The 15660-nt window shown below is 36.7% G+C and overlaps 1 protein-coding gene across 2 annotated transcripts; it reads left to right on the top strand.

Annotated features, from left to right (window-relative positions):
* The first annotated feature begins 8817 nt into the window (after nt 1-8817).
* LOC110763624 (uncharacterized) lies at nt 8818-14977 on the top strand. Of its 2 annotated transcripts, XM_088251393.1 has the most exons (8): nt 8818-9231; nt 9475-10784; nt 10934-11058; nt 12101-13063; nt 13297-13852; nt 13947-14085; nt 14384-14477; nt 14583-14977. In XM_088251393.1, the coding sequence occupies exons 2-8, from the start codon at nt 9567-9569 to the stop codon at nt 14698-14700; spliced, it is 3213 nt and encodes a 1070-aa protein (XP_088107519.1). In that variant the 5' UTR covers nt 8818-9231; nt 9475-9566; the 3' UTR covers nt 14701-14977. The 2 variants fall into 2 exon arrangements, with proteins under 2 accessions (XP_088107519.1, XP_021822141.2); XM_021966449.2 differs by lacking the exon at nt 8818-9231 and having other exon boundaries at nt 9238-10784.
* The last annotated feature ends 683 nt before the right edge of the window (nt 14978-15660 follow it).

Below are 15660 nucleotides of genomic sequence, written 5' to 3'. Positions count from 1 at the left end.
GTCGATCCTTTGGTATATACATACCATGGTGTTGTTGTGATTGGTTGTTGTTTTCTCCTTGGTGCACGTGCAGACTTGGGTGTGAAGCAAAAGGTGACTTTTGGAAGAATGTTCTTCTGGTGATGTGTTTTTGTTTCTCGGGGAAATTTTGTTCTTGGCGTAAGATTGGTGGGTCTCTATGTGCAGCTGTACTGACCTGTGTAGAGAATGTGAATCCCCTTTTTTATGGCCATATTGGTGTAGTCTCCGGTCCATTTGCGGCAACCGTGGCCCTGTTTTGTATTTGTTTTAATTTTGTGTGGGAAAGATTTGTTATACTAGATTATACTGGTTTTTAGTCTAATCTTCTTTGTGCTTGTGGTACTTTGTTTTTTTATTCAGCCTTTTGGCGCTTATATTCTATGTTTGTTTACTTTCCTTTTTGGGGTTTTAATCAACATTGATTGACCCAAAAAAAATACTACCTCCCTGCGTTTTGCTGACTATCCTTGGTCAAAACTTGTCTTGTCTATTTGTATATATTGAGTTGACAAGGGTTAACGAGTTATGTATTGAGTTGACAAGGAGTTTCTAAATTAAGATTAGCCTTTTTTTGTTATGGTGTTGGTTTTTGGATAGTTTACCAATAAGATGAACATGCAGAAGTTTATCTTAAGGTATCATTTAGCTCTTCTAGTTTGCTTCGAGAAATCTGTTTATCTTTTTTACTTTCATGGGTTTGTAATGTGACTGGTAGCCAGCTTCTCCTAGGTTATACTGATCAAACATCAAATATTGGCCTAAAATGGGGACTAATTAACCGCTATTGGATGTTGATTATTCGATATTATTAACCTAGTCTCTGTCATTATATGAAGTTAATTGAATTTTTACTTCTTGGGTACCTGTTAAACCTAAACTTTAACCTCTCTAAGATAGAACATAGCAAACAAAGAAAAAACTGTTGTAGAATAATACTTTTATCAGTGGTTGGCTTGGCTTGGCTTGGCCTGGCCATAAATCAATATTTAATTTTTCTCAAAGACTAATCGTCATTAAGATTGTCACTCCTACTTTGTGAATATTATGAATAGCCACCCACCACCTATCTATACTTAGGGAGAAAAATTTAGTTGTAACGGGAATAATACTGTTTTACTATTCCCAATTGGGGATAACAAAATAGTACTATACTCGTTTCATGAAAGTCTTACTCATAACTAGGGTCAATTGGACAACAATCTAATTAAGAGACAAGCCTTAAACCCATATTAGAATATTGACCCCTTCGTTTTATGGTTTTACAAAGTATAAAATGAATCAAATCAACATATTTGTAATTAAAAAAATGAAGAAGAAAAAGAAAAAAATCTGTAAAAAAATAAGTATTATGGAAATATATTCTAATCCTATGTGCTATATTTTGCATTGAACGAGGTAAAATTGTCACAAAATCCAAAACTAAAGGGTAAAAAATAAAAAGAAAAGAAAACAAATGGGTAAGAAATGGAGGGACGTTGAACATGGACTCCAAAATTGGCATGTAAGGCGGGGCAAACAGAATTCAAAGGTGTAAGGAATGCATTGTTGCATGTTATAACTAATAAAAAATAAAAAAACTATTGACTAAAATCGAAGGCTAGTTTTGAGAACTACCATCTTTACTGATTTGCTTATGCATTTGGAGTGTGACAGGCATAGGGAGCTTTACACGTTATCTGTAAATTCTGACCTAGCCGCTCTCTCTCTTTCTTCTACAGATCCTTGTTCTAATTCTCAGTCAATTTTTTGTACTTATAAATGCTTGAATCATTTTGCTGTTGGCAATGGATGAGCTTTCAAATCTCATTTACCATTATTCATATTTACAAGTTACAACGGAAAAAAAAGAAAAGAAAAGGGAAACATAGAAAAACAGATTTAAAAAAAGAAAATTTTGATGGTTACTGAATCATAAACCTAGAAAGGACTTGAAATGCTTTAATTATGCTCAAAATGGTCCCCTGGTGGCATTCTCATAGCAGCTTGAATGTTGTATACAGAAGAGGAAGACCAAAACAATGACAGTACGACATATATAGGAAGAAGAAAGTAAAACTAACTAAAACTGTAATAAGTAATAAGTCTCGTCCACCATAAAAAATAAAAATAAAAGAATGAGTTCACTCATTTAATTTGTCAAATGGTCCAATTTTGTTTTACTTCTTCAAAAAAATACTTGCAACATATATAACTTAATTAATTCAAATTCCTACAATGATAACCTTTTCATATTATTTTCTCGCACCAACTCCCACTCCATCAAAAAAGTATTTATTTTGGCTGCCTCATTTCGACGCTTATAAAACCACTTTTGAAGTATATTCATTCTTAAATACTCAAGAATGTTTGATTTGTCCAAGTAGGGTTCATCAGACTGCAAGGGCAGAGGCAAGTCAAAAGCTCCCATGGGCTCTCCACCTTCGGTAAAAATAAAGAAAACAAAATTGGTGTTAATAATACACATGTTATAAATAATAAATAAAAACAAGCCTAATATTGCCCAAAGGAAATTTTTTGCCTACCCCTACGCTTAACTTTACTCTCATATAGTACACGAAAAGAAAAATTAGTCTGATATAAATACCTGATTCCGTCCTTGTCAGATTGCACATTGCTGTGTTTGCAGGAGGCAATTCATTGAATTCAGCCTTATCTTGGAACATATTATCAGCGTCTACATGCACAAATGCCATATCCTCGCATTGCATATTCTCACGAAGAAACTCACCTAGCTCTGTTGTCTTGTTTTCCACTTTATATTCTGTGCCCTCCAAATTTTCATTTCCCAAGTCATCTTTTAAATCTGCTTGAGTACCCAAGTTGGGGTTCACTGACCTTGATTCTTGTCCGAAGTCAACCGATGGAGCTTGTTTATTGCTTGCTTTACGCTTCAATGAAATGCACAATGGCATCTTGTAATACCATAAAAGACTTTCAAAAATAAAAGCTCTCACATCATTATCATCGGCTATCTCTGCAAGCCATGTACTTTTCACTGATTCATATATAACTGTCATAGTTATCTCATACTCATTTGGCTCCACATTTATAATGTCATACACTTTATTCTGAAGCTCCTCCAATGTAATTTGATCAGTAACGAGTATTGCTTTAGTTTTGCAATTTTGGTAAGTTGAGTTAACCCAACTCCCATCATAATTAATCAAAATTGTCGCCCCAGACAATTTACTGAAAAGTAAGCCAAAAAAAAAGTTAGTACAAAATAGCAGACACATTGAATAAACAATATTCTGACCCTAGAGTGTCAATGCAAAAAAAAAATAATAATAATAATAAAAAGCTATTCAGCAGAACAAAAATAAAATTAGAAAATCTAGTAAGCTATGAAACAAAAATGAAATTAAAAGATAGCAGACATAAACAAAATCTAAACTTCCACACTAGAACAAATTTAGAGTACACCTGGTTAAATTTGGGATTAAAAACAGATTAATATACTCTCTTTTTTGTCTGAAGATTAGTATACTTCGAAACAAAACTAGTGGAGATGACACGAGAGACAAATCTGTCATTGCTAGCAACATTATCAAGTACGTAGTAATTTTATTTTATTTTTTCAACTACCAAACAAAACTAAAGAAAGATTCATACTAAAGCAAAACGAAAATGAGAATACACGTCAATGCAATCAAAGCTTGAGCATCAGTATCTCTTCTGATAGAGCAACCAGTGAGCCAGGCGCGCCCAACAAGGGGCTGGCACAAGGCCACTTGGCAATTTATTAAGTATCTTGCATTGAGAGAGACCACCCCATCACGCCGAAATGTCTTTCCCAATTCCAAAGGTACAAAAAGCTGCCCCCCATCCAAACGCAAGGAAGCAGCAAAGAGATCCCCGTGGTCAACAAGGGCAAGGGCAAGGTGTCAAAGTTAGGAAAATATAGAGAACATCAAGTAGAGAGAGTGGAGAGTGTAGAAAGAATAAGAGCTACACAACATTTTTTGATTTCTTTAACTTAGCTTCTTTGTATTACTTATAAGATATTTATAATTACAAGCTAGGAGACAAGGATCCCTAAAATAAGGTTTCCCTAAAATAAGATGACAAGGATCTCTAAAACACAAAGATTCCATGAAACAAGGACTTGTGTTTCACAAGATGATGACAACTAGCTAACTAATTAGTCATAAGCTAACACAAGGTAGTCTGCTATATATATACTTTTCCGTTGTTTTCGTATGTCTTGACTATTTGTAATCTAATAATATGGTTAATGAAGAGAAGAGTATGATGTATATTTCAACTCCTAGTTCCTACGATGTCAAAGAAACGAAGAAGCAACTAAAAGAAAGAAGAGTATGATGTATATTTCAATTCCTATAGTTCCTACTCTGTCAAAGAAACGAAAGCAAAGCAAAGACCAAGTCTTTCAAATTTGGAAAAGATAATCTCAGCAGAGCTTGAGCCGTAAACCCTAATTTGGAAAAGATCATCTGATGTGAGCTGAGATCAAACAATATTACTCAGGTCATCGACTTTGAGAACCTGAATACTCAGTTTGGCTCAAATTATTCACACACACATGTTATAGCATACTGAGTTTTTTAAACTTGTTCTAAGTTGCAAAAAGAAGAAGAATAAAAAATAATACCCTCGAGTTGCAGCACTTGTTCCCAAATATGCCAATGCCGACAGAAGAGATGAAAGAAGAAGAAGAAATAATAATGCCCTACTCCGGCTGTAGTACTTGTTGCCGAATTTGCCAATCCCAACACGCTCGACTTTATTTGCAACAATTCTATTTTCAAAAATGTTGACGATTCCAGTCCTTCCTTGTGGAATCAACATTGTTTGAATAAATTCGTTGTTGATGTCGAAAAACCCAATTTCTCTCCCTCCTGATGCGACGATTTCATTCCTAAAAATGTTCAAGATCTCGCGGCTGTCTTCAGTTCTTGTTGCCATTTCCTTGTGCAGTTGTTCAGATTTTCCTACCTATATTGTATATGTGGGATTTTGTGAATTAGACTTTGTTATTGTTATATCTATATATCCCGATGAATGGATGTCTGGTCAAAAGCTACTCGGTGTGGAAAAAATTGCACTCGGAGGAGAGTTCACATGAATTATAAAATAAATTAGTGCTTGCAATTGTCAAACAAGGAGAGCGGGAGAAAGATAAAAAAAGAAGAAAAGCAAAGCAAGGTTAGCTTAGAAAGATCTAGAAGTTACGAGATAATGGCGAAGGATTAAAAAACAAAATATTTGCTGGCATATGCGGGCTATTAGCACGCGCTTTTGGGAAGGAAGGATGCACGCCTGGTTCTTTAAGTTTTTTTTAAGTTTTTTATGAGGACTTTCAGTTTTTTTGGTTGTATACATGTATTATATATATGGCTTAACTTTATTTTTTTTGTGCCCCCTTCAATTATGGCCCGGTCATCCTGGCTAAGTGCCGGCTCTGTACACAAAACATATGTTTGATGATTGAGGTTGAGATTAGATTTGCATTAGATTACATGGGATTTGAGAAGACTATCAGAAGATCTGTTTGGTACTAACATGATTAAGTGGTTAGATTAAGTAAAATGTGTTATTACATTTAAGTCTAGGAGGATTAGACATTATCGAATTCACATTGTGTTTAGGTCACCAAAGGCTTGAGTAAAACTATGAATCCTATTTAGCTGTATAATCCAGCTTACAACGTACGGTATAGTCATGGAAGAATGAATGTCCCAACATACTAATACTCTAAGCAACGACAACAAGCAGTATTACATAAAAAGAGGCCTAAAAGCCTTGGTGGTTGATGGGGATTATGTTGTAAGTAGGCTCAATCAGTGGCTCTGAAGTACCCTTAGACTTCATTCTGGTGCTGAATATGGCGCCTCAGTTTAACTGATGGGCTTCATCTTCAAATTTCATTTTCATAAGGAAGCTCTTAATAATGAGAATTCCATCATGTCAAATGGATGAAATTAATAATTAAATAAACAAATAATAAGGAACCAGAGCGTGATTAGTAATTTGGATAAGTTACCGACAATCCAACATGGAGATGACCGTCGAGCGGGGTTATCACAGTGATTGTGACCCTCCTCCTTCCTCCTTGCTTGACCCCCAGGATTGAAACCTAGGGTCTCTTTCCTCCCAATATAACCACACACAAAACAAGGAGATGACCTATAACCTGTTTCACAGACTATGCCCAGTTGGCTTCTAAACAAACAGCTCCTTTGTTTTATTTTGAGCCACTCAACTGTTCATAATATGATTATTAACGTCCGCGAACTTCCATTTCATCTGTACACACTCACCTGCATAAATTTTATATTGTCACAAATGTCGTGATACGTGGCTAGCCATATGCACTTGAATTAAGAGTTTTAAGTGATAGATGAAAGTATCACTCCTGGCATGGCCTTTCCCTTAGATAAAAAATTTTAAAGGTATTTTATGATGATTTGCAAGAAAGGAAAGCTCTAAACTCAAATTTGAGAGAAGAATTACATATATTGTGTATATTGAAATCGTCAACGATGGCCCAACACACTTTGTCTTAGGACTAGAGGTGCCAACACAAAAGAGAAAACAAATCCTACAAAACCCTAGAAAGAGAACAAAGCATATAGACAAAGTACATTATATTCTCTATGTTTATCCATTGTCTTCAAATGTCAATCTAGTGGCAGCTTGGTGACCACGTTTTGATGGGGTTGCTTTGGTGGATCCAGGGACAGACTCAGGATGTTAAATTGGAGTGAGTTAAATTTACTTTATGCACACACATATTATACTTGACAACACAAGTGAATTTAATAGAGAAAAAAAATTGAGTGATTGAGGTTTAATTTGTTAAGAATACGGACTGATTAAGGCTCGACTAGTTTGATTTATCTATTAGGGCTGCTATTTGATTCACTTGAATCGAGGACCCTTACAACATTTTCAAAGAATAAGATGGTCATTTCGGCAAGACTAGTAACAATATTTACAGAGAAGCTATGTATTTGGAGGGAAACTATGGTCAAATCATTGAAGGAATAAGATGGACCTAAATTGACCCTTTTACCCTTCAAATTCACAGTTAGATTGACATAAGTGGCATAATATAATGACTAAAATGTAACTCGTGACAGAGTATGAGGACTACATAATTCAATAAATATATTTAAGGACCAAAATGCCACTCGCGACAGAGTCATCTCTAAACAAACAAAATTATTACATTAGAAAATGAAAGTATATTTATATGTAACTCAAAGCTGATAAAAGATAGATCTACCAAATATCGCAAGAACTTTCACCAAACGAGTTTTGATTACTCTTTTGCATTCTAGTAAAATCCACAAAATCAAAATTTGACTTCTCGATTTCAGACCAAAATGACTTCTCCATGTTTTGCTGTCTACACGACTCCTTGGTCAAAACTTGTCTTGTCTATTTGTGTATATAATATGCATGAGTTAAGTTAGTGTGCACCACGTTAACGAGTTAAGCATTGAGTTGATCTTAATTATATAAGTCACTAACAAGGAGTTTCTAAAATAATTAGCCTTTTTTTATGTTTTTTGGTGTTGGTTTTTGGATAGTTTACCAATAAGATGAACATGCAGAAGTTTATCTTAAGGTATCATTAGCTCTTCTACTTTGCTTCGAGAAATCTGTTTTTCTTTTTGACTTTCATGGGTTTGTAATGTGACTGGTAGCCAGCTTCTCCTAGTTTATACTGATCAAACATCAAATATTATATTGGCCTAAAATGGGGACTAATTAACCGCTATTGGATGTTGATTACTCGATATTATTAACCTAGTCTCTGTCATTATATGAAGTTAATTGAATTTTTACTTCTTGGGTACCTGTTAAACCTAAACTTTAACCTCTTTAAGAAGGAACATAGCAAACAAAGAAAAAAACTGTTGTAGAATAAGCACTTTACTTTTATCAGCGGTTGGCTTGGCTTGGCCATAAATGTCAATAAGTTTTAAATTAAAGTTATCACTCCTACTTTGTGCTTTTGGAATATTATGAATAGCCACCCACCGCTTATCTATTACCACCTTGAAAAACTTAGTTACAACGAGGATAATATTGTTTTACTATTCCCGGTCAATAATGCTATCTATGTATGGAAGTGTTATCACGCTTGCTATCCTCGTTTCATAAAAGTCTTTCTCATAACTAGCGTCAATTAGAAGAGACAAGCCTTAACCCTCGTATTAGAATATTAACCCCTTCGTTTTATGGTTTGACAAACTATAAAATGAATAAAATCAACATATTTATATAAAAATGAAGAAGAAAAAGAAAAAATCCGCAAAAAAAATAAGTATATGGAAATATTCTAATCCTATGTGTTGTATATTTGCATTGGAGGAGGTAAAAAATGTCACAAAATCCAAATCTAAAGAGTAACAAATGGGTAAGAATTGGAGGGACGTTGAACATGGACTCCAAAATTGGCATGAATGGCGGAGCAAACAGAATTCAAAGATGTAATAAGTCAATTCATAGACTGAAAATCAAAGGCCGGTGTGTCAACAGGGTAATGTAATGAACCACAGTTGCAACTAATAAGGACAGGCATTGAGTGTTTTGGATTTACATACTTGTTTTGCATCATTTAACTTTTAATCTGAGCCGTGCATTATAAATCCGATCGTTGTTTTTACGAGTTTAAGGTTTGATGAAGAAAAAAAACTCAAAAACATAAATATAAATCTTTGTTAGGGCCCAAAGAAATGACTAGGATTTTATAGATTTCTAGAGAGACGCTCTTAAGGTCTTAACAACAAATTTGACCCCACATTCACAACGGACTAAAAACCAACGTCTCTCTCCCATTTCAATCCCCACTTTTTCTCACCAAATTCTCTTTCACTGTTTTATTAGTACCCCCATTATGGCCTCCTCTGTTTTCATCCTCTGTTTCATCCTCTGTTTCACCATCTTCAATATATATAGCTTCCTCGGATCTGAATCTTAGATTCTCCAATACAAAACACAACACACACTTTCCTTCAATTTTAGCCACACCCAGCACAACCCACAAAACAATACACACAGAAAAGCTCAAGTTTTCCTTCTTTTTCTATTTTTTTATATAGTTTTTTTTAAGTATTTAATATCAGAACACTACAGCAATAGGCCAACTCTCTGTTTATCTCTCTGTGTCTGTCTGTGTTTTGGTGGCAGTTACAAAAGGGTTCTAAATATAGGCAAAGTGCGAACGGGTATTATGAGGTAATATACTAGTGGATGACAAATTGGTTTAGGCCTAAAAAAAGCTCCTCTGTTTTCGTGTTAAACCAGTGGCTTGTCTCTGTTCTATCTCAGAGTCTTTGGGCTTTCCAATGTCTAGAAGACAGATTCCTCTGTTGACATAACAGATTTTTTTTTTGTGAGGTTGATTTTGTTTTCAATCTCCCCACCCATTTTCTTTCCGCTATGGGTTTTTTAATTCTTTTCTTTTGGTTTGGATTTCAGTCTCTGCACAATGATTAGGCATTGAAGGAATCTGTAATTCACTAATTGCAGTAATTTTCGACAACCATTTGCTTCGGAATTTGAATCGAAAGATGGCATCGTCACAGGTTGAAATGGCGGCCTCTGCGCCTTTCGGGTGCGTTTTGAGAGATCACAAATGGCGAGACAGATGTAGAGAGAGAAATGCCAGAGCCACACAGGCCGCTTTTCAGAACAATCTGAAGAGCTTGGTGAGAGATCACCTTCATACCTGTATTTCAGTCTCTTCAAACTCTGCCTCCAATGGTGACTACAACAACAACTCCCAAGGCCTTATCGAAAATGTCGATTCCTGGGCTCAAAACAAGGATGGCAACAACACCAACAGCAACAATGTTGGTGGTGAAAGAGATGACGGTTCGACTATGACCCCGAGGCAGTCTCGGGTTCTCCATCGATGCGCAGCTGGTAAACAAGGAAAAGAAACGATTGCAACGACGGAGAGGCAGAGCCAAGAGGCAGAGCTCTTGTCAATGCCCAATTCATTGCCTTCGTCTTCGAGGACATCGACTTCTATGAAGGATGAAACTCTGTCAAGAACAGACAGCCTGGCTGAGATTTCCAATCTGGGAGTTGGAGCTTCTTCGCTGGTTCAAATTTGGGAGAAGAGGCTGAACCAATCAAACAGCTTCAAGATGAGTTCCAATGGCAGTGACCCAGAGACTACCAGGTCGAACTCTGGATTGAGCTGTAATGAGAATGAGAATGATAATATTTTCAATGCTTTCCCTGATTCCAATGCTTCGAATGAGTCCAATGCTTCCAATGCACCTTCTTTGGAGAAACAACCATTAAGAGGCTCTGAAGCAGGGGAATCTGTTTTTGTTGATGAAAGATATGACGCTGGGCCGGTTACTGAGGATTCATTTGAGGACTCAACTTCTGATGAAAGTACTACCAGCGAGGGCCAGAGTAATTTGGATGCAAGAGAAAGAGAAAGAGAGAAGGTCCGAGTCGCCGATATTATTAAAAGGCTGAAAGCACAGTGTCCATTATCTTCTCCCAGTGAGGACAATGATCATGATCAACAACAATCTACTGTCATTGCAACTTCGTGTAGAGAACGCGATCGCGAGAGGTCCCTTGGGTTTGATCAGACAGAGCAGCAGCATAAAGGGTTCTGTCAGGTTATAAGTTCACCAAGGATGATCAGAGGCAGGCAGGCATTTACTGATTTGCTTATGCATTTGGAGCGTGACAGGCATAGGGAGCTTGACACAATTGTAGACCGCAGAGCAGTTTCAAGATTTTCGCAAAGAGGCCGAATTCAGGTGGGTTAATTACTCATTCATTTCAACACAAATTTTCCAAAACAAGCTTAGTTATTAATTTACATTGTCTGAGTTGTATAACCCATTTTATCTCTTTATGCAAATTGCAATGCAGCCACATACTTACTTTGTATTATGTTTGTTTGCAGTCATTGCTTCGGCTTAAACTGCTACAGCGGGGCATGGCAGTCATAGGTCAAGATGGACCGCGCCGGAAACCGGCAGCATCTCAAGTGAGCAAATTGCCACAAAGGTCTGCTATCATGTATCTCAGGTACGGTCCATGTGCATTACAACATGGGATTGGAATTTGGATTAGTTTACACGACTCAATGAACTGATGAACATCTATTTGCAAGTCTATGTAACTAAATTCTGTGGTATGTGGAAACAAATAGAATTAATATGGCTTGGTCTTGGTTTGAATGTCATAATTAGGAGGGAGGATTATTTAAGTCACCCCATTGAAACATGTTGATGCTAGGTTGGCTTGCTCCTATTGTAGAATTAGCTGAAGTTAAAGTCTTAATTGCATTGCTTTTATAGGATGGTGGAATGGAGCCAGAGTTTACGCAACACATGATTGTTTGGTGGCTTTTTAAATGCTGAATAAATAGAGTTCAATCTGATTTTGTATACGCTATGTGCCTTTCAATGAGCCAAGTTGGGTTGAGTTCAATGAGCCAAGTTGGACTTAGTTATAGCTTACTCCAGATATCTGACTAATAAGGAAAATGAAAACTTTTTATGCTTTCATTATTGTTTTATGATGAAATATGGTCACTTAGGAATGTTAGTTGAAAGACAGATTGCTCACATAATGTACTGGTCGTCGGTGCCCACATTAGTCAAACCAGAAATTCTAAAGCATACGTCATTGACGAGCAGAAGGAAGAGCAATAGAATCAAAACTAGTTCTAGTTAGTTCAATGAATGGGGTCAGTGAACATTACTCAGAAAGAAATCATTCTGATTTTAGAAATGCTTGGTTGGTAAAGAATTCAGGAGGTGCAGATATAGAAGGAATCTAGTCTTCTGTTTAAGCCACAGAAAGTTAAAATTCTTGCAGCTGTCATCACTTTACTTGTTCCAGGCCATGAATATAAGGCTGCGCACCAGATAAGCAGCTATCATAAAAGACTAGCCAGCCAGATTTGAGTGCTAGATTCAATCTTAAATATTCAACATAATGACAGTAATGTGTATCATTGAAAAAGGAAATCATGTGGACACTTGCAGTTTTTTTTTTAGCCTAGCTGGCAACCATATTCATATCTCTTTGGGCTTTGATTAACATTGATATCATTTAATTTCAGGGAGAAATTTAGCACTGGTGTTGAGCAGGGCTCAACAGCTCGGAATGATGCAGCTTCCCAAAAAAGCCCTCATAGGGAGTTAGTAAAGAACATCGGTGTACATGTAGAAAGCTCCTCCACCTCAAATAGGTCTAGTGAAAGCACTCCTAACCATGAAGTTGATACTATTGAGCAGCAGAATACAACCCTGGTAAAGAACCCATTGTCGCATGCTTGTGAAGATTTTCATGAAGAAGTTATCCCTAGTTCAAAAGTCAGTTGCCAAGGAACAAGTTTAGTGGCTAGAAACACCTTGCCACATGCTAGTGAAGATCTTCGTGACGAAGCCAGCTTGAGTTCAAAAGTCACCTTGCAAGTAACAAGTTCAGTGGCTAGAAATACCTTCCCACATGCTAGAGAAGATCTTCATGATGAAGCCAGTTCAAAATCCACCTTGCAAGGAACGAGTCCAATCGCTAGAAACATCTTACGTCATGATAGTGAAGATCTTCATGAAGAAGCAAACCCAAGTTCAGATGTCACCTGGCAAGGAACAACTTCAGTGGCTGGAAAAACCTTCACACATGCTAATGAAGATCTTCTTGAAGAAGTCAGTCCGAGTTCAGAAGTCACCTGGCAAGGAACAACTTCAGTGACCGGAAACACCTTGCCACAAGTTTGTGAAGACCTTCCTGACGAAGTTAGCCCGAGTTCAGAAGTTTCTTGGCAAGGTTCAACTTCAGCGGCTAGAAACCTTGATTTGCAAGAAACCACGGATACAACCACATCCTTGGTTTGTTGGGATGAGAATGATGTAGAAGAACAAGTAGAGGATGATTATGAGTACTATGGAGAATATAGTTATGACTGGATCACTGAGATTTCTCGCCCACGTAGTTACTGGGAAGACCTCAGGAAGGCATGGTACCAAGAGATGCTTGACTCCAACTCAGGAAAAGGGGACATACGCCAACTTATTGAAAGGTACACCGGCATTGCTTTTGCTTTATCTGTTTTGAATTTGATTTACAGATTTCAAGAACCTATTTCTAATATCACAGGAATGAAGAGAAGGGTAAATTGATGTAAATCTGAATATTGATTCATGTCTATTATAATTAAAAACTAAATGCTCTCTTTTTAGTTGGAAACCTTCCAAAAATGGTACAATCATAATGCTAAATTTACTAATCTGAATTTCCCTTTTATCTATGCAGAAGAACAGTATCAAATTTTCTTGCTAGTGATTTCCGAGACAAAATAGACCGATTGATGGTATCTCGAATAGAAAGACCAACATATCCAGTTGGAAGTGAAGAAGGAGAAGATGAGGAGATTAGCCAAGATAGAATGAATCAACTGGTGTCCTTCTTACAACAACGACAACAACAAATGCGTCCAGCGGACAGTCAAGAAGAAAAACAACAAGTGCAAGAACAAAAACAGCAACAAGAAGAGGAGGATATGACAGAAGAAGAAGAAGATCATCATCATCATCATCATGAAGAAGAAGCAAGGAGCCTAATTAGCGCTCAATATCAAGAAGCCAGTGATGATTTTGATCAATGCACATCATTGCAGCCTTCTCCATCTCACATGACGGCATGGAGTTATCAAGATAATGAAGTGGGGGATGATTCTGATCGAGCTGCTTCTATATCTCCACCCCGACATTTGCCATCTCAATCTTATTATCCAAATAGTAGGGAATGTTCACCATCCCCATCCTACCATCGTCGACATTATTCTTCCTCCACAAATCATCCTTCAATTGTGAGTTTAAATTTTTTTTTTTCTTCTCTAAAGTTACACCAGTATAAAGTTCTGAGGTTACTGGTCAGTGTAAATAACACTGCTGAACTTGCAGGAAATGGAACTCATATACGATATGAGAGGGCAGATGGAGCAACTCTATAATGAGATGTCAGAGCTACGAAAAGCTATAAAGGGTTGCGTAGACATGCAAATGATGATGCAACAATCCATCAAGCAGGAAGTTCATTCAGGTCTGTTTTGAATTCTCTTTCGGGTCGCCCTAAAATATCTCTTCAATTCAATTTAAAAAGAATACCAGACAACTTGGTTCCAATGCACTATCAAGGAACCACTGAAGAGGCACTAAAAACATCCTTACTCTTGTACTTGTTTTGACCCTTAAGATTTACTTTGGTCTTTTAGAACAGTTTTAATTACTCTTGCGAAGCTATAATACCGGGGCTAAAAGAGTGAGTTTCTGCATAGAGTTTGCATCATTCCTTATGTTCTACCAGTTTCTTGACAGCAAACTGTGCAACTATATTACAGGTCAAGCAGAGAGGAAAAGGTCGTCTAATGGGTTACCAAAGAAGGGCAATTGCTGCATTTGCCATGAAGTGAAAGTTGACTCACTTTTGTATAGGTAACTTGCTTGTGAAGCTAAGGCTTCCCATCTGAATTTCAATTCTTCATTTTAATTTTGTGCTGGCTTTACTCATCTGTCGAGATATCATTTCTTATTTTGCAGGTGTGGGCACATGTGCACCTGCCTCAAGTGTGCTCATGAGTTGCAATGGAACAATGGAAAATGTCCGATATGTCGAGCTCCAATTGTGGATGTCGTGAGGGCACACATGGATTATTAGACTGCTGGTGCCTGGTGAACGAGTTCTTGCTTCAGAGGACCGTCTTTCTTTCTGAAAATCAACATAGTGAAGCACACACTGGAAGAGGAAGCTAATTTATACATCTTAACTATTTACTGTCTACTTTTCTTTTTTGTAAATGTCAAGTCATGGGACATCATACCTGGTTTCTCTTTTCCACATATACTCTTGTGTATGTTTTTTGAGGAGAGACCGGAACTAACAAACTCTCTATTCATCTTTTTATATACAATTTGAAAAACGAAAAAGGTGCCACTTTTAGGAAACGTGCTTTCTTTATATCTGTCTACATTAACAAATAGATTCTTGTTCTGAACTGACCATGATAAGAACTCAAGAACATCCAGATTTATTTCGTTTAATGTTACCAATTACGAAAACTAATTCGAAGCCAAAATTAGTGGTGTTACCAAAATGTTTCTGCACATTAGAAATCGAAGCTGCATATTCTAGTAAATTTTACTTTTTCTGCAGATCAAAATGGTACCTGACTGATACTGCATACGTCAAGGTTGCTGTAATCAACCGATCTAACATATATTTATAAATTTACATGAGACTCCCCGTTGCAAGAGTTCATATTTCTTGTAGGGTAAAAAAACATAAATAAACCTTATGGAAGCAACTAACAAGCTCTACAATTCATAATGCATGCCAAGCATTCAAGACCAGTAAATCTTTTCCTTATCAACCTAGCCAAGTACAATAGTTGGTGTAACTTTACTGTTCTAGTGTATGATTATGATGTGAAGGTTTGCTTACCAATTTGCAGAAACAAACAGAATAACAAAATTATAGGATCTTGCTGGGAACTTTTACCGTTTTAGATGCAAAGTAACCAAAGAAGATGCCTTATATTTTACATTCTCTTTTCTCTTTTCCTATGTGTTGAAGAACAACCATTTTCAAGCTCTAGCTGCTTCAAATGGTATAGCTATG

Source organism: Prunus avium, chromosome 4, assembly GCF_965620075.1.
Source record: "Prunus avium chromosome 4, drPruAviu1.hap1.1, whole genome shotgun sequence".
NCBI lineage: Eukaryota > Viridiplantae > Streptophyta > Magnoliopsida > Rosales > Rosaceae > Prunus > Prunus avium.
The sequence above is the reverse complement of the archived record's forward strand: the minus strand, read 5'-3'. Positions and strand labels throughout refer to the sequence as shown.

What these genes read in the sequence shown, in the direction of transcription:
- LOC110763624 (XM_088251393.1), top strand. Translation starts at nt 9,567, where the DNA reads ATGGCATCGTCACAGGTTGAAATGGCGGCCTCTGCGCCTTTCGGGTGC. An exon ending in ATACGCCAACTTATTGAAAG is followed by an intron (nt 13,064 to 13,296) that starts GTACACCGGCAT and finishes TTATCTATGCAG; the next exon opens with AAGAACAGTATCAAATTTTC. An exon ending in CAAGCAGGAAGTTCATTCAG is followed by an intron (nt 14,086 to 14,383) that starts GTCTGTTTTGAA and finishes ACTATATTACAG; the next exon opens with GTCAAGCAGAGAGGAAAAGG.